The 19,044-nt window shown below is 38.0% G+C and overlaps 1 protein-coding gene across 1 annotated transcript; it reads right to left on the minus strand.

The window, feature by feature from the left end:
* Positions 1 to 306: 306 nt before the first annotated feature.
* Positions 307 to 18,673, minus strand: LOC110459259 (glycine, glutamate and proline-rich protein-like). Its single transcript, XM_021511432.1, has 6 exons — positions 18,552 to 18,673; positions 11,403 to 11,462; positions 5,611 to 5,700; positions 2,802 to 2,914; positions 1,944 to 2,091; positions 307 to 544 (listed from the first exon to the last, which is right to left on the minus strand). The coding sequence occupies exons 1-6, from the start codon at positions 18,604 to 18,606 to the stop codon at positions 405 to 407; spliced, it is 606 nt and encodes a 201-aa protein (XP_021367107.1). The 5' UTR covers positions 18,607 to 18,673; the 3' UTR covers positions 307 to 404.
* Positions 18,674 to 19,044: the final 371 nt, after the last annotated feature.

Here is a 19,044-nt window from a genome sequence, read left to right on the forward strand (position 1 = left end):
ACTCCGCTCTAGGCAGGTGGAATTCAGAGGTTCAAAGTTTGTTTCTGAAGGACCAATCTAGATTTCACCGCATGTGGATTCTAACGTGCCACTTCTTTGTCACTAAACCCGCGCCATATCAATTGCGCTAGGTGCCACCCTATGCGAACACTAACACGGAAGCTTATGCTAAATTTACTCGCGTTTTCACAACACACGTGAAAGCTCGTGAAATGATATTCCATCTGTAGTTAATATATAATCGTTCTGTATCCATGCATAGAAATAACATGGTTTTGGTACACAGCAGAAAAGATTATTTTTTGAAGAACACTAGTACTTTAGTACAACTTTTATTATTGTGGCGAGTGAGCCATTAGCAACAAAACATAATTTCGTGTCATTCCTTTGTGCTGAACAACATTTTACTGCCAATTGTGATTTGCGATGAGACGTTTAGCACGCGCAACTACGTCATTGCTGTAGTCATTTTGTGTTGTGCCACCGTCAAGGTTGGCCCAGGACTGGACGTTTCTTACTCCAAAGTTGTAGGCAGCGATACCACCTGTCAATCAAATGGAACCAGATGTGGATACTGGAAATAAATCTTTTCTTTCGAATGTTATATTCGAATCTATTTCGAGATAATGCAAGTTGAATGAAATATGAAAAAGACTAAGTATAAGTGCGTTAGTGTTTGTTTTCCATGTACATGTCAAACTACACGAATAAAATATGGTTTTAACTTAATACTAATGAATATAAATAGGCCTACTCCCAATATTGAATGAATGACAAACATTGCGAAAGCAGATTTTAGCGAAAATAAATACCACAATGTACACAGTATAAATTGAATGGTGTCCAAACTAAAACACAGAGTTGCTAGCACATTTGCCCATATATGGGTTCAGCAAGCAACTGTTGATGAAACTGCGTTTCCTGATGAATGCATACATGGGCCAAAGGGATAGCAACTCTTTCCTTTCTAGTTTGCTTATTTTGATACATACAGTAGCATACGTAAAAAATACCGTGCTTTTTTCGAATGTTATACTCGTATCAATCTCGAGATATGGGTCCCCTATAGTCCGTTAAATGTGTTTACAAAACACAGAAGAAAAGTTCCAAGGTTTATAAATGAAATATTATTACGAATCCTTCGCTTTCACTCAATGGCTATGGCGTCATGTGATCGTATAGTGATGCCAGTGATGTGCTGGACACTCCCTGGCTGACATGGGTTACCCAAGATGTTATGAAGGTAAAGCTGTCGGGTGTTACTGACACGCCCTTGTAGCCAGCGAGCTGGTCATGACGACTGCTATACTATTAGTGTAAGTCCTAGTGTTTCAAGCAAGAGCGATTTGTTAGTTCTACTGGTCCCATATTTATACCTAATGTGTACGTGACGACTGCACGTGCGTCTAGAACAATGGATGACTTAAGCTCGTCACCAAACTGTCAACAGATTTCAATTTTATCTTAAACTCAGACTAATTGGCATCTGATGTGGTTTAATGAAAATTCAAGTAAGATCACTTGATCGAGAGTGGTACCAACCGTTATTTTCTAACTGAAAACAGCATAATCTGCGGTTCAATGAATACACGGCTTTTAAACATAACAAATATATTTTTATCTTCCATATATCAATTCTAACTTCTATCAATCGATTCCCTCTCTATCAGTGAAGCAGTCAGCTTCTTGTACGGGTTTCAAATGTTATTTTCTTCCTTCTGTTTACGCGGAGGGGATTTTCAAATAATGTTATTATAATCTATATCTGGGCTTTAATATGGCTACTCGCCTGTGCTAACCCCTATAGGATTACAAGATTGCATATAAATGACTTACTCTCAATATTGAATTAATGGAAAACATCGCAAAATTGTTTTAGAGAAATAACAATTTTATAGAATATCGACAACTTGCAAATTTTGTGGAGACATTTGAAAACTTACCTTGGAGCTTCTGATCTTGGGACCACGTGGGATGCTTACGCGCCACCTGGGTAATGTAGGGAACAAGAACATTCCTGACCATAAGTTCCATGTGTTCACAGCTGTCCCAAGCATAATTCTCGCAGAAGTTGTGGTGGCGGGTGTCACACTAGAGAGACGGATCAGAAGGTGGTCGTGTAATACTTAGGGGATACCCCTACTGTGCATTGTGATTTGTGTCAGTATATCGCGATTATTCGAGAGCCATTCAATAAATTCTGTCATCACATAGCTCCCGTGCGAACGGGCAATAAAATAGTTCAGCGCCGAGGTAGACTGTAAAAGCATTTAAAGAGCAATGCACCTGCAAAATTTCGACATCAGCCGACAAGAATTAAAGAAGTTTTTCATTGTTGAAGTTTTTGAAGCACAGATTGACAACCTACCCTGTTCACCAGATCTAAGTCCCTGTGACTTTTTCCTGTTTCTTTTATTAAAGAAAATGCTCTCTAGGAAGCGTTATGCCTCTATGAGTGCTCTTGGTAGTGCAATCTTTCAGTGTATCGGCAGTATACCAAGGGGAGACTACCGCGCGGAGTTTATGTCATGGATAGCGCGATTGAGAAAGGGCGCTTCTGCCAAGGGAGGAATCAAATTATATACAACCTACGTGTAATTCCTTACATTGGTGATAGAATTTATTGCATAGCCCTCGTACTTCAGACTTTTACTGGCGATTGAAAATCTAAGGTAAGCATAAGAATGCCATTGTTTCGCAATTGTTGTACAGTATATAAAGTTTACTTTTAGGTAAAGCGCTCAATTGACTAAGACTGACTTAGCCCGATATGTCCGTGACCGTTACAGGCCAGTGATTACCTGTAATATACCGTAGGCATTGTGATGGTCTCCCCATCCTCCTGTTGACGTCAGAAGACGTCCCCCACGTGATTCCCGACTGGCCAAGGCGGCAATTACCGACGGCTGGATACCTGATGGCGAGAAAACACATACATGTATTTTCAAACATGTATAATATCCGTATTTAATCACTCAAACTGCATACAACGGTAAGTACTGGTATTTTTCTCTTAAGGTTCACGCACATATTTCTACTTAAAATCCATACATTTTTTTTTTTTTTTTTTTTTTTTAAGGTTCAAATAGATATATTATATTTAAGGTTCACACAGAGACATTCTATTTAAGGTTCATACAGATATATTCTATTTAAGGTTCATACAGATATATTCTATTTCAGGTTCATACAGATATATTCTATTTAAGGTTCAAACAGATATATTGTATTTAGAGTTCATACAGATACATTCTATTTAAGGTTCAAACGGATATATTGTATTTAGAGTTCATACAGATACAGTCTATTTGAGGTTCATACAGATATATTGTATTTAGAGTTCATACAGATACAGTCTATTTAAGGTTCATACAGATATATATTGTATTTAAAGTTCATACAGATAGATTGTATTTAAAGTTCATACAGATATATTGTATTTAAAGTTCATACAGATATATTGTATTTAAAGTTCATAGAGATATATTGTATTTAAAGTTCAGACAGATACATTCTATTTAAAGTTCACACAGATATATTGTATTTAAAGTTCATACAGATACATTCTATTGAAAGTTCACACAGAGACATTCTATTTAAGGTTCATACAGATATATTCTATTTAAGGTTCATACAGATATATTGTATTTAAGGTTCATACAGATATATTGTATTTAAGGTTCAAACAGATATATTGTATTTAAAGTTCATACAGATATATTCTTTTTAAGGTTCAAACAGATATATTCTATTCAAGGTTCAAACAGATACATTGTATTTAAAGTTCATAGAGATATATTGTATTTAAAGTTCATACAGATACATTCTATTTAAAGTTGACACAGATATATTGTATTTAGAGTTCATACAGATACATTCTATGTAAGGTTCACACAGAGACATTCTATTTAAGGTTCATACAGATATATTCTTTTTAAGGTTCATACAGATATATTCTATCTAAGGTTCATACAGATATATTCTATTTAAGGTTCAAACAGATATATTGTATTTAAAGTTCATACAGATACATTCTATTTAACGTTCATACAGAGACATTCTATTGAAAGTTCACACAGAGACATTCTATTTAAGGTTCACACAGAGACATTTTATTTAAGGTTCATACAGATATATTCTATTTAAGGTTCATACAGATATATTGTATTTAAGGTTCAAACAGATATATTGTATTTAAAGTTCATACAGATATATTCTTTTAAGGTTCAAACAGATACATTCTATTTAAGGTTCATACAGATATATTCTTTTTAAGGTTCCTATAGATATATTCTATTTAACGTTCATATAGAGACATTCTATTGAAAGTTCACACAGAGACATTCTATTTAAGGTTCACACAGAGACATTCTATTTAAGGTTCATACAGATATATTCTATTTAAGGTTCATACAGAAATATTCTACTAAATATTCATACAAATGTTTTTCATACAAATATTTCCTCCTTCAGGTTCATACAGATTATTTCTATTGAAGGTTCACACAAATATTTTTACTTAATTTTCATACAAATAATTTTACGTAAAGTTCATTAAGGTTTGTACCACACCGATTTCATGCATGTAAATGAATTCACAATTCCAAGTTCTTAACTGTATTTTCCTTATAAGTTCTTATAAATACAGGACTCGGTGTATCTTTATAAACTGTGCCATAAAGACGTTGGTGATTTTGACATGGATAAAATTCCAGGAAATAAATGTTCAAAATGTCGCCTGCTCTTGTACTTGGAGAACGTGCCAGCCCTTGTCATCGTCCCATCGGTTTTTTCCCCAAAATGAAATGTACTACTTCATGTCAATCTGATCGTGAACTTTTGGTTTGCAGCCATTGCCTGGTCATGTGCATACAGGTCACATCACGCCGAGCCTGTCGACCGTGCGCTTACATTACACCGCGCCCGTCTGGTCGTGTCATTACATTACGCCGTGCTCGTCTGGTCGTGTCATTATATCACACCACGCCCGTCTGGTCGTGTACTTAAATTACGTCGTACCCGTCTGGTCGTGTCATTACATTACGCCGTGCCCGTCTGGTCGTGTACTGACATCACACCGCGCCCGTCTGGTCGTGAACTGACATTACGCCGTGCCCGTCTGGTCGTGTCCTGACATTACGCCGTGCCCGTCTGGTCGTGTCCTGACATTACGCCGTGCCCGTCTGGTCGTGTCCTGACATTACGCCGTGCCCGCCAGTCGTATACTGACATTACGCCGTACCCGCCTGGTCGTGTACTGACATTACGCCGTACCCGCCTGGTCGTGTACTGACATTACGCCGTGCCCGTCTGGTTGTGTATAGACATTAAGCGGCGATCGCCTGGTCGTGTACTGACATTACGCCGTAAACATTTGGTCGTTAACTGATATTACGCCGTGCCCGTCTGGTTGTGTTTTGACATTTCGCCGTACATGCCTGGTCGTATGCTGGTGTTACGCCATACCCGCCTGGCCGTGTACCTGTATTACTCCGCGCCCGCCTGGTTGTATGCTTGTATTACTCTGCGCCCGCCTGGTCGTGTACTTACAATTCGCCGTGCTGTCTGGTCGTGTGCATTTTTATACCCTCTGATTTTTCGTGTACTTACAGTGCGCCGCGCCTGATGCGTAGTAACAAGATTTCTTGTTGTTCAGGTCACGGTAATCGTGCTCTACTTCATTTTTGGATGTTGTAACACCTGTGGGAAAAAAATGTCAGTTGCTTTAGACTCTCGTTGAGGTTGAATGCTAAAAGTGTTTCAGAAATCTAAAAAAGAAAAGAAAATTAGACTGCATACAGAAATGACCGTGGAATACTAAGGGGAGGTGTTTTCATCCTAACCAGCAAAGACATTGTCTCAACGGAACAACCAGACCTAATACAACCTTTGAGATTGAATGGGAAAGAGTAAAGGTAAAAAATATCTCTTCATAGGTGTTCCTACATGCCACATTGGAACACTTTGACTGTAGATGATCTAGTCACCGTGAAACTAGCAACATAAAACCCTTCTTCAAATAACTTCATGCTATCATGCGAGTTCAATTACCCTGGTAATGACATAAACAGGGAAAATTTAACAAAACGAAACGAAGCGCAAATGACAAAGAAATCCAACGTCAGCGAATTGATGCAAACATACAAGCATACATCACGCAAATCCATGAAGAACCTGCTAGAGAAAAGAGCCTACCCAGTAATTATTACAAAACCAAGCTTAATCAATTCATCAATTAACAAACCAGTATCTCGGACCATGACATCATTGTAACTGACATGGACACCAAACCACATTACCAGAAAATAATAACAGGAAAATCCTTCTTGTGAAGAAGAGCAAATTGGGAGGGAAGAAAAGAAATGTACAGCCTTAGTCAAGACAATAACAAATAGGATACGAATAATGAAGGAGTAGAAGAATGCTGGCTGTAATTCTAAAATTATCTTCCTCACTCACTAAACTCAAATATACCAACTCAAACTACAAAATCCAATGGTTCAACAAAAGGATAAGGAAAATGCTGCAGGAAAAACAAAACCTCTACAATCAAGCTAAAACGACTGACCAAATATCATCGCCATAGGCCTCTTGGTTATTGAGAAGAGGCCGTATAAAGAGTTTTAGACATTCAACCCCTATGACCTTGAAACTAGGTCAAGGTCAACCATTTTCACAAACTTGATAGCCAATACCTGAGCACTTTATCTGTTAAATATCAAGACCCAAGACCTTGTAGAACTTAAGAAGATTTTTTGAATGTGTTACCCAAAATAGCAATTTTGAAATTTGACCCCTGCCGAAAACTGGCAGTTGACATTTTACACAAAAATGTTTCCCGAGAAAAAGTTTTCTATTGTTAGGGTTAAAAATATATCCAAAGATGAATTTAATATGTTCAGCCAATAAAGAGTTATGGTCATTAAGGTAAAAACGGATATGACGTCATGGCGGCCATTTTGTTTTTTCAAAGAAGTCAATAACCTAACCAAATTCGAAACACTATCTGAGAAATTTTGTATTCGATAAATAATTGGAAAAATATCTCACAGATATTGGAGAAAATTGATTTTAACATATTGTCGGCATTTCAAAAAGATCGCAGGAAATTTTCAAAACGGCGAACAGTGCAACCGGAAAACGTTTTAGAAAAACTGAAGACACCAAATACATCGGAATGACATACTGCATTTCAAAAAGAATTTTTCAAAAGTATTGAAAATTGAAAAAGTGTTGACCTTTGAACCAACAGCGAGGATTTTTATTTGACTTTTTTTGTAANAGACTGACCCAAATGAAGCACTATCACTCCTATATAACATAATATTGAAAATCCTAGATAAACATGCCATGATGAAAACTAAAAGGGTCAAACGAAACAAACAGCCGGAATGGTTTAACGAGGACATAGCCAATGCAAGGCGCTTACGAATTTCATTCGGCAAAGGATTGGGATAACTATAGGTTATGGAGAAACAAAACTAATTTGCTAATACTAAATTCAAAGAAAGTTAGTTAAAAATGCTGTTACTGATCACAAACCTAGCGCCTTACTTTGGAAACACGTAAAATANTTAAGGTAAAAACGGATATGACGTCATGGCGGCCATTTTGTTTTTTCAAAGAAGTCAATAACCTAACCAAATTCGAAACACTATCTGAGAAATTTTGTATTCGATAAATAATTGGAAAAATATCTCACAGATATTGGAGAAAATTGATTTTAACATATTGTCGGCATTTCAAAAAGATCGCAGGAAATTTTCAAAACGGCGAACAGTGCAACCGGAAAACGTTTTAGAAAAACTGAAGACACCAAATACATCGGAATGACATACTGCATTTCAAAAAGAATTTTTCAAAAGTATTGAAAATTGAAAAAGTGTTGACCTTTGAACCAACAGCGAGGATTTTTATTTGACTTTTTTTGTAATAACATGTATGAAGAAAAGGCTAGCCATGTAGAATATCTACAAATAATATAATTGCATGACTGCTGTACAATAAACAGTTTTTGAGTTATGGCCATTTTAAGATTTGACCTATGACGTCATGGCGGCCATATTGGATTTTTGATCTCCTTGAAAATGTTGCAATGACACCTTTTGACCTTTGCCTACAATATACTTATAAGATTGTTCACAAATCTGCTACTAATCAAAAGATTAGGCGGCAACAAATTCAGGAAAGAAGAATAATAATAAGAAGAATAAGAAACATAACAATTCTAATATAGGTTATGGAGAAACAAAACTAATTTGCTAATACTAAATTCAAAGAAAGATATGTTAAATAATACTGTTACTGATCACAAACCTAGTGCCTTACTTTGGAAACACGTAAAATGCATGTCATCCAGTGAATCTCGAAGTACTATTCCTACTCATCTTAAAAAAAAAATAACGACATGACCATTACTGATAAACAAGTAATCATAGGCAGAATAAATATGCATTTTGTTGATGTCTCCAATATGGTCGATAAAAAAACACTGGATTATAATGATCATTTTGTGACGNTGGACTTGGTCCAAAAATACTTAAAATTTGCAACCATATTATATCTCCATATTTAAATTATATCATTGATTTGAGTATATCAACGTCCATCTTTCCATCGCTCTAAAAATAGCAAGAGTGACACCACTACACAAGGGCGGAGATAAGGATATTCTAGATAGTTACAGACCAATATCTATTCTACCTACTATATCCAAAATATTTGAGAGACATACTTCAAATCACTTATATAAATATTTATTGAAGTATGACCTTTTGCATAGCTCGCAATCAGGCTTTCGAGCGAAACACTCATGTCAGACTGCCCTAGTTAACCTAATTGATAAATGGATTGAGGGTATTGACAATAATGAAGTAATTGTGCCTTTGACTTGGTGGATCATGACATTCTTCTACATAAACTTAAGATACTAAATTCTCTAGCACCAGTGTAAACTGACTAACATCATACTTAGAAAATAGAGTGCAATCTGTCAAATCAAACAATATTTCATCTTCACCTAAAGTAATTAGGTCAGGTGTTCCTCAAGGCTCAAAACTTGGGCCGTTACTATTCATTATATATATAAATGATATGCTATTATATGTACAAAATTGTTTGATTGACATGTATGCGGATGATAGTACAATGCATTTGAAGGGAGATAACTCCTCTGCCATTGCAGATAATCTCCAAGATAATCTAAATCATATAGTGAGATGGTGTGTGAATAATAACATGAAATTGAATACAAATAAGACCACAAGTATGGTAATAGCCAGCAAACATAAACTTGCAAATCTAAATCCATTACGTTTGGTAGTAGACAATGACGAAATTGCGTCTTCCTCCTGTCAAAAGGTTCTGGGTATGTATATTGATAACCATCTAAGTTGGGTAACCCAAGTGAAAAAAGTATCTTCCAAATTAGCAACTTCTGTTGCACTTTTGCGTAGAATGGCAGGCTATTTGAATCAAGAAGCCCGAAAATTTTACTATAACGCCTATATATTGCCAATACTGGACTTTGCTGCTATTGTGTGGGGAAATGGTTTAACAATTGAACAAGGAAATTATATCACTAAAATCCAGAAAAAGGCTATACGTATTGTATTAAATAAGCCCATCTTAACTCCAAGCATTGAACACTTTAAATAATGTGATACTCTCTCTTTTAATTACAGAGTTAAATATCATACTTGTATATTAGTATACAAAGCACTAAATGATTTAGCACCAGGCTACATTAAATCTAACCTAAGTCTATGCCATGATACATATAACTATGGGTTAAGATCAACTTCTCATAATAATCTAGTTATACCAAGACACAACACTGAATTATTCAAAAAATCTTTCAACTATACCGGTGTTGTGTCATGGAATAATCTTCCAAACCAAATTAAGAATGATATAACAGTCTTCACGTTTAAAAAAAATCTCAAGAGTCACCTATTGTCTCTTTACTTAAATGGATAAATGAACATTATCAATTTCATGTTAATAAAAAGTTTGGTATTGAAATTCCACAGGACACTGTCAAAACCTATAATGTAAGGTTCCACATATGCTGTTAGTATATGCAAGATATTGTTGGACATACGTTACCATAGACATTACAACACATGTAATTCTAGTCAGTTTACAGTAATCTCATTAATGGATTGTGTTTGTAGATTGTAGTTATATCATATCATTGTGTTATGTAATATCTTTATGCATTCATGTACTATATGTGTTTGAGGGCCGCATGGAAGATTAGTCTTGTACTAAATGTGTAACCCCCTTTAAATAAAGTTATTATTATTATTATTATTATTATTAATAGGTCTTTTCACCTGTTGGCGAAAAGCCCTAATAACTTCTATCACTTCCAAAAAACAACAACTCAGAAATAAGAAAAGCTGAAAACGAATATGTAAACAAAGTTCAAGATAGACAAAATCATAACAAATGAAAACCATTCTGGAAATACATAAAATCAAGGAATCAGGATAACATAGGTGTGGCAGCACTAAAATCACGGGACACACTTGTCAGCGACAGGAACAGCACAAATCATACTTCACCAGTTCTCATACATCTCCACCCGTAGTAACAACAACACGCCAAAACACGTATACACGTAGAACATTCGATTTCTATGGTATGGTGGCATATTTCTGCCATCGAGTTGCCGACTTGCGACTTAGTGATGTCGACATAATTCCTGAATTATGTCGACATAATATGAGAAGATGTTAACATCACAGAAGACGATGTTGTCCTAAACTGAAGAATATGTCGACTTGCTAATTTACCGGCCAAGATAATAAATCCAAGATAATTGTCTAGCAAGTCGGAAAGTTGACTTTATATCGTGTTCGTGCTCGGATATGACACCAGTTTGTCAGTTGTTTATGTCGACATCTAACTAGAAGATGTCGAGATCTGGTCAGATCTTCTCTCTTGTAGGTTTCTCTTCGAAATAGACTGGATTGTCTACCGTAGTTTCAACTCTCCTCCAGGCTTCAATTAGCGTCTAAGTGCGCAGTTTAGTGGGAAAAATGGTACTTAGTCTGACAATCCAGTCTAGATTCGGAATTATCAAAGAGCGCAGCCTATCGGAGAGAAATGGTACTTAGGCAGAATATCGAGTTGAACTGTTCATTTCTTTCTTTTTTGATAAGAGAAAAACGATTCGTAGTTCCTAGTGAATTTACAATACATATTGTTTTCAATTTGCGCCAGTTTGGCTTAGATTAATACGGGATCGCGCTAGCATTAGTATCATTTCTGATAAAAATAATCTTTTAAATCAGCTAATGATTACGATATTTTGGTAGAAGTCACATTTCTGATCTTTTCGTAAAAATCTTAAATCCGTCTTTCTATTATTGATTCAAAACAAGCTACGTCATTACCTCCATTGGCTCTACCGGTGGGATGAAGACGTCTGACGTCACCATGGCAGGTGTATGATACTGAAACAGAAAGCAATTTACAACAAGAATGATGAATTTATATTCCGGATATAACGCCTGGAGAGGGATATCTAAATCTCGATATACCCGTTTTTTAATGCGACTAAGCCTTTCCGATTTGAAATGGCGTACCATTGGTTTTGTTGTTGATTTTGGTTGATAGAATTAATTCTTTTTCGTTTATATACACCTGAAAGTCATTTATCTCAAAATATATACTGGAGAAGGAATTTTTCAAAGTTGTTTCGGGATTTTTTTTTTATGAAATTTTTTGAAAGACATATTCATCAACATAAAATTTGAAAGACGTAAACATTTTGGGCTTTTCCTTTAATTTGTTACAAAGGCGTCAGTGCAGCAGGATAAATAAACATTATGCAAAGATATGAAAATTAATTTTACAATCATCTTTTCCTTACAGTATTCAACGGTTTTAATGGAATATTTTTTCTTGCAACAAACAATCATGTAAATAATCCGACACAAACTGTTGAAAAACAGCAAAAAGATCCGTTGTACGTTCATATTATATTTTAGATTTGGGACATTCTTTTTCATTTTTATATACGTATAGAAGCAACGGTTCAGGTTCAGGTTCCTTGGCAGATTCCCTCGTTGTCTTGTCGAGGCACCGCTACTTCCTAGTAGCGTAGAATATCGGCTCAGCAATAAAATCTGTACAGATATGTACACAGTCAGGGCGTATGTACACAGGGATCAAAAACTAAAGAGTTCTATTCTCTTCCATAAAACATAGTAAAGTTTATATGAAAAATATCATTAGTTGGTCTGCCATTCTCCTCTGTATCTAGTTCTGCAAGTAGCTTAACTCGTCGTAGATGGATTTCTTGCAAGTATTCTCTACTGTGAAGTTCAATTTTGTTGATCTCATCATTGTTAAAGACATGGATATCGCTGATCTCTGGGTGTGTGCAATCTAGTATCAGATGAGTGAATTTTGTAGGATTTGAAGTCAGTTCTGTATATTGCTGGAATACTTTGTAGTCGAAGATAGGCATGACCCCTTATTCTATCGTATGCTGTACACACGGCAATGAAGTGTTGCCGGTCCTCTGGCCCTGTATGACATAGTCTGCATTCCGGGTTGACGTTGTATTGGTTGACGGCTGCTCTATTTGCCTGTATGGTATATGTGCCCTTGAGGAGTCTTGTCTTGCATTCGGCTCGTTGGACATCGTGTTTGTTATTTCGCACTGTGGAGTAGACATGGTGAGGTTCTTTCAAGGTAACGGAATCAGGGTTAATGTATTTGAGTGACGATTTGGTGGCGAAATCATCTTTCCAGCTGTCTTGAATATGCGTAGATATCCCCCTGTCTAGCATCTCTTTCCATTGACTTTTGAGTGGAAGATCTTCGAGGAGAGTAAATGCCGTTAGAAGATTGTACTGTCCCAGGAGGTTCCTCACATGAGAGAACTAGCTATCCTCGTCTCTCGATCTCACTGCTAGTTGACGGTATGCTATAGAGTACTCTATGGAGTAGGGGTTGGTAATGATTCTGTAGAAAAGGTTCAGTGTGTTTCTGTCAATGATACAGCTCCAAGTAATGCCAGGGATATAGATGTTGCTGTCCTGTCCGGAAGATGTTGTACCTGTCTTAGTGATTTGGTCTGGAATCGTTCCAGGTCTTTCATCTGCGTTTTTGTGTAGTTGAGTATTTCCATTCCATATGTGAGCCTTGGGACGACATAGGTTTTCCAAAGATGAGCTTTAACAAGTTGAGATGATCCATTCTTCCCATGAAATCCAGATCCCATGAGTGAGTAAGCTGTTTTCCTTCCTGTCTGGACAGTTTTCTTGCAGTCTATGGTGTTCTTGCCATTTCTAAGGACTCCAAGATGGGGTAACTGGTCTGTTATCTCTATTGGTTCATCATATATGGGGAATGTTTCTACATCTTTGGTGTTGTACAGTTTTATCTTACTTTTTGAAGGGTTCCGTAGATATCTTTCTTGAGTTAAATGATTCTCTACCCTGGTCAGCATATGTTTCATGTCGAGAACCGTGTGAGCTAGAAGGGCAATGTCATCCGCACATGTTGTGTGTGGGATTCTGATGTATCCTATATTGGCTCCCTCGCATTTTTCTTCCAGATCCTTCAGTAGGGGATTGTTAAAACGTTTGTAATGAGATGTGGAGAGTACTCCCCCTTGACGGACTCCTTGTCGAATAGTAAAGGGGTCTGAAGTCTGTCTCTCCCACTTGACGCCTGATGTGACATCTTTGTAGAGATCCTGAATCATCAGTCAGTCAGCGCCCGTGATTCCGTCGGCATAGAGCTTGTTTAAAAGAATATATTGATCCACGACATCGAATGCCTTCTGTGCATCGAGTGTTGTTAATAGAAGAGGCTTTCTTTGTAGACGGGCTTCCTTAAGGCATTCTGTTACGATGAGAGCTGAGTTGATAGATGATGAACCTTTGGTAAAACCGGTCTGTAGTTTGGATTGTGTTGGATTCAGGATAATGTTATGTCTGGCGTTGAGAATATGTTCCACGATTTTAAGTATGACTGTGGTAACGGTGATCCCACGGTAGTTGGAGGGGTTTTTCTGATCTCCCTTTTTGTAGATTGAAGTAAGTAGTCCAGATTTCAGCATTGCCGGTACTTTCTTTTTCTCTAGCATACTGTTGATAAGAGTTTTTAGGTAGGGAATTATGGTATCTCCAGACATTTTGAAGTATTCGCTAGTCATTGCCATGCTGTCAGCTGCTTTGTTGTTATTTAGTTTTGAGATGGCTTTCTTGATTTCGGAATCTGAGGCCGGTGTTATTCCAGCTGGTTCCTGCTCACTGAGTATGTGTATAAGGTTTGTTGTTTTATCAGCAATCTCTTTGTGGTCCTCCTTGAACAGTATGTTTTCCGAAGGGGTTGCCAGTCGTGAAAAGTGCTTGTTCCAGCAAAGAAGGCCCTCATCTGGTGTTGTATAGGTTACTCCGTCCAGCATAAGTGTTTTTGGTCCAGTAGCTGAAGTCTTCCTCTGTGATTTTACCAATTTATAAAATAGTTTCTGTTCCCCATAGGAGGTTATTATATGATTGGTCCATTCATCTCTCTTCTTGGCTGATTGTTGCCTCTGTAGTATCTGTAGGGTCTTTTTTCTGTTCTTCATATCCGGGTACAGTAAGTTGGCTACATGACGAGGTTTTCCAGCTTCTTTCCATTTCCACATTGCTTGCTTACTGAGTTTTGCTGCATGCTGTATCTCATCACTCCATGGTGCTTTCTTTTTTCTCTTTAGTTGTATGATAGGTTTGTAGTTGGGTATACTTCTTGACGTTGCGTCTGATAATGTGCCTGTTAGATGCTGAATTGCCGATATGGTTTCAAATTCATTAGCTGGTGTTTTTAGGTGATCCAGGTTATTTTCAATATATCTGTGGTAACTTTCGGGTCGCATTTGCTCCAGTTTGGTTTGTTGTTGATTGTTGTGGTTTTGTCTGTTTATCTTGTGTGTAGATCTAATTCTAGGATTACCGGGATATGGTCCGAGTGGTTGGTTGGGTTTTCCTCCAGGATTGTGCATTTTGACACCATACTCTCACCTTTCTTATTGAAGAGGACATAGTTAATTTCAGCAGTGTCCTTAGCATTTACATGGAAAAAGGTGTCAGTTCTGCATTGTGCTGTTTGTAGATCCAGGTCCTTGCAGAATTTATACAATAATTTGTCTCTGTAGTTGTTGGGGCGTAGTCTGAGTGAGGCATTCATATCCCCGCAGATGAAAATGGCATGAGTATCAAACTTTTGTATAATTTCCTCAATCTCATCTAATGTCTCTTGGTAGGCTGTCTCGGAGAGTCTCCCTCTACATGGCATGTATACATTGATGATACAGACTGGGGGGTTTGTATCTAGTTCTAAAACGGTGATTCTTTCACTGCCGTCAGTGTGATGGGTGTAATTCACATCCATATCCTTTCTGTGCAGGGTTGAGACTCCACCATAGCTCCTCGGAACTTGGAGAGGGGATATAGGATCTTTGGAATCAGCAAACTTGGAGTGTGGATGGTGGGTGCCTGTGCTAAGGAGTTGATGTTGGAATTCAAAGAGCCAGTGTTCCTGTATACAAAGTACATCTGTGGTCTGTAGAAGTTGTTCTAGATACAAGCTGTTTGACTGGATATTTTTTATATTGAAGGTGCCTATATTGATTGATTTCCTTCCTTCCGCCAGTGTCTGTTTGCTGCACGGCCATGCCGTAAAAAAACCTGCCCTGTAGTATTGGAGTCATGGCTGTTTTTTGTTGACGACGGTTCATTCAGAGTGTCGTTGACAACCTTGGCTGTGATGCTGCTCGTATCAGGGTCCGGCATATGGACAAGTTACGGTGGGGGCTCAGTCGTGGCAAGTTTTGCTGCGGAATTTTCATCTGCAAATATGACCTTTTTAGGAGTTGAGTGTGGCGTCAGGTGATGTAATTATGACGATGTGGTATTCCTCCTTGTATCTACAGTACCAGATTCAGAGCGTCGTTTATGAGGAGGTAAGTATACCGGTTGACCTGTTGTCGGTTTTCCTGCTTGCCGTCTGGGGGGAATATTTCGTTGTGGATATATGCTTTCCTTAGGGGTCCCCGAGGGTTGGCTCCTTGGTCGTGAGGGTCGATTCTGGTCCCCCTGATAACTTGTTCTTTGGGTTCCTCCCCACGTATTGGTGTGTGTTGTTGGCGTGCTCATATGATACGGTTGTGTTGATACTGCAAAGCCTTGACCGCTTGTAAGTACATGGGGGTGTACCGGAAGTTGGTGGAAATGAGGAGGTATCCCTAAGTACGGTGGTGGTGGGAGTGCCTCAACGGAAGTGTCCTGGGGTCAGGATAAAACTGTGGCTGTTGAACCATATAGGGTGTATAGTTGGTTGGTAGACGATGATAGTTGTCAAGTTTATTCTGAATTACCATCATATTCTCTATGCTGTTGATTCTAGACCGCATTTGATCCATCTCCATTATCTGTAGTCGGTTTTGAAGCATATTGACTGTGTTGTGCATATCTAGTTCCATGGTACGTGTGCTTGTCCTGGTCCATGTCGATGGAGTTGCTGCCGGAGTGTGGTCTACCGTATGGTGTTTTGTTGTGGACTTCAACCTGTTTTTGCCTTTGTTTTGGTTTTCCCTTTGCAGTTTTCTGGGGCTGCTTTACTGGTATGTCTAGATTGTTAGAGTTTAGGACTGGCGACAGTTCCAATACCTTTGTTGTGACTGTTGAAGGGCCCATTTCTCCATCTGCTACAATAGCCTGACATGTATCGGAGTCATGTGTACCTCGGTGGTTGTTGTGGTCCATTGTGGTGGTCTTTATCTCTGTAGTACCTTCTGTTTCTTGATGTGCGATAGGCGGTCTAATTGAGATTTTAGTAGCGTCATCTTGGTATGTTTTGATGTGTACTTCATCATCTCGACCAATATCCATGGAGTCCGGTTCAAGTAGCGAGGTAATATGGATGTTCATATCGGAAATTTGAAGAGTTTCTGATCTTGCAGTTAGATGTCTGCATGATAGGCAACTGTAGACGGTATCTCCTTACTCATAAAAGTCTATGAAGTTCTGATCTAGGTGTTCACAATCATAATGGTACCATAGGGAGCAGACGTCGCATTCAAGGCCTACCTCTACATGAAGTTTACAATGTGGACATAGGCTTATGTCTTCATTGGTGCTGCATTCAATGTCTGGTATAGCAACTTCATTGCAGGTTTTGTGACCAGCTCCAGCCATAGTATGTTCAACTTCTGGGCATAGGGGGTCCCCATATATGCTAGTGTGTGCATCTGGTTTGTCAATACTCTGTGCTAGACATCTGTTTATGAGTGCTGCGAAGTGTCTGTCCAGTGTTGACATATTTGGATTCTGTTTTACAGCTTCTATGATGTCGGGTAGAATCTCATTTTGAAATTGTGGTGTTCCTTTTATCAACAGTGAGCATTGGGTATGGTACATGTTGATTGTGAATTTATGTCTTTTTCCCGGTTGTGAGTTTTTAAGTCTGTTGTTAGCCTTTATTATGGTTTCCGGGGAGTTTCCCTGTTGATCGTGGACCATTTCCAGTGCAAATGACATGTTGTACTTGTCCATAATTGTCTGGTCATTTGTGGCAGAGATGATTTCTGACTTGATCAATTCCTAGCACCCGGTGCTGCATTCAACTTTGAGTTGATTGCCTCCATCTTTGGGGATGATGTTTATGAATGGAGTTTCACATTTGTCCTTTTCTTTTTTGAAGTGAGCGTTTTTGGTTCATGGTATATGATTTGGTTCTGGTATGAGGGTTGATCTGATAATTAATTAAAGGTGCAAGTTCATTATGTTGGTCAATGTTGATTGTACATACATCAGTGGAAGCCATTATCATGCTGTCCGCCATCTTGGGTATACCCTGCTTGTACGTTGTAATGGTGATGGAAGTTTTTTGGCGATAGGTTGTAGTATGGCATACGGTCGGAGAGTTATGGTGATACAGATTGGTACAAGTCACTTTTCCAAATGGATTTTACATACTTCAGCTGTTAATGTAGATCGGCTTTCATGAATACAGGTTCATCGACGTGGGGCCGCCATCTTGGAAAATTAGACGACAGCTCAGTCTTCGTCGAGATACAGGGCAAAGGCAGACACTCCGTCACCAAGGGCCGGGGCGGTAGTAATTTTAAAAGTGAAATGGATATAAAAGAGTCAATGCGGCCTCTAAAACGCAGTAATTTAAAAGCAGTCTATTTTCTGCAACAGGGGAACGGTTTCCCGCCACTATAAAATGGGGTAGGACACATAAAAGTCAATAAAAACAGTTCTGTACACTTACTACACCCCTAAAAATATAGCTGTATGCTATATACCTAATCTAAAAACTTTATAAAGTCAACTGTAGGCAGGTGGAGCATTAAAACCAGTTAAAATCAAGCTAAAAACAGAGCAGATAAAAAAAACACGTCTTCACTCCACCGCCGTTAAAACCACCACGTCATATCTGAAACAACATACAATCTATTTTACTTGATTTTCTAGATTTGTTTTCCTTATTTCTATAACAATCCCCAAAAATAAAGAATAAAATATTTAAGAAAGTACCTGCCCAGGCACAAGTGCTGATAGCAAGAAGCGTGACTATCACAAGCAGGTTCATCGTTGGTATCTAGCCGACGAGACGAATGTCCTGAAGTCTAATCAAGGCCATAAACCACAGACCACAATAACCCTTCCGGGTCATTGTAGTGAATGTAGTGCATAAGGACATTTCAGGTGGGTTACTAAATAATTTTTCCTGTCTGAATTATGACAGATATGTACAGATTTTTTACATGGAATTGTTCAACAATATCTATTCTAGTGATTAAATTTTATTTGACACTGTTTCCAAGTTTGTCTTGGCACCAGGACACAATGAGTGATGAGGCTTTCGCAGTGATATTTTGTGATTTTTAGTATTTTCCCCTTTACATGCAGGGTAGTGACATTCAAATAAAATTATCTTTCTTAAATGCCGGTCATGAGGTACTTTCCAGCTCACCGTACGTTCAGTTTGAATAGATCTACAATATGAAATAGGAACCAGGCCCTGCGA

This window comes from Mizuhopecten yessoensis, unplaced genomic scaffold (genome assembly GCF_002113885.1).
Source record: "Mizuhopecten yessoensis strain PY_sf001 unplaced genomic scaffold, ASM211388v2 scaffold9987, whole genome shotgun sequence".
Classification (NCBI taxonomy): domain Eukaryota; kingdom Metazoa; phylum Mollusca; class Bivalvia; order Pectinida; family Pectinidae; genus Mizuhopecten; species Mizuhopecten yessoensis.

Bases quoted from the DNA above. Each gene is read 5' to 3' on its own strand.
- LOC110459259 (XM_021511432.1), bottom strand. From the start codon at position 18,606: ATGAACCTGCTTGTGATAGTCACGCTTCTTGCTATCAGCACTTGTGCC. The intron at 5,701-11,402 runs GTAATGACGTAG...TTTTTCCCACAG, and splicing joins CACCGGTAGAGCCAATGGAG to GTGTTACAACATCCAAAAAT. The intron at 2,915-5,610 runs GTAAGTACACGA...TCTCGCCATCAG, and splicing joins CGCATCAGGCGCGGCGCACT to GTATCCAGCCGTCGGTAATT.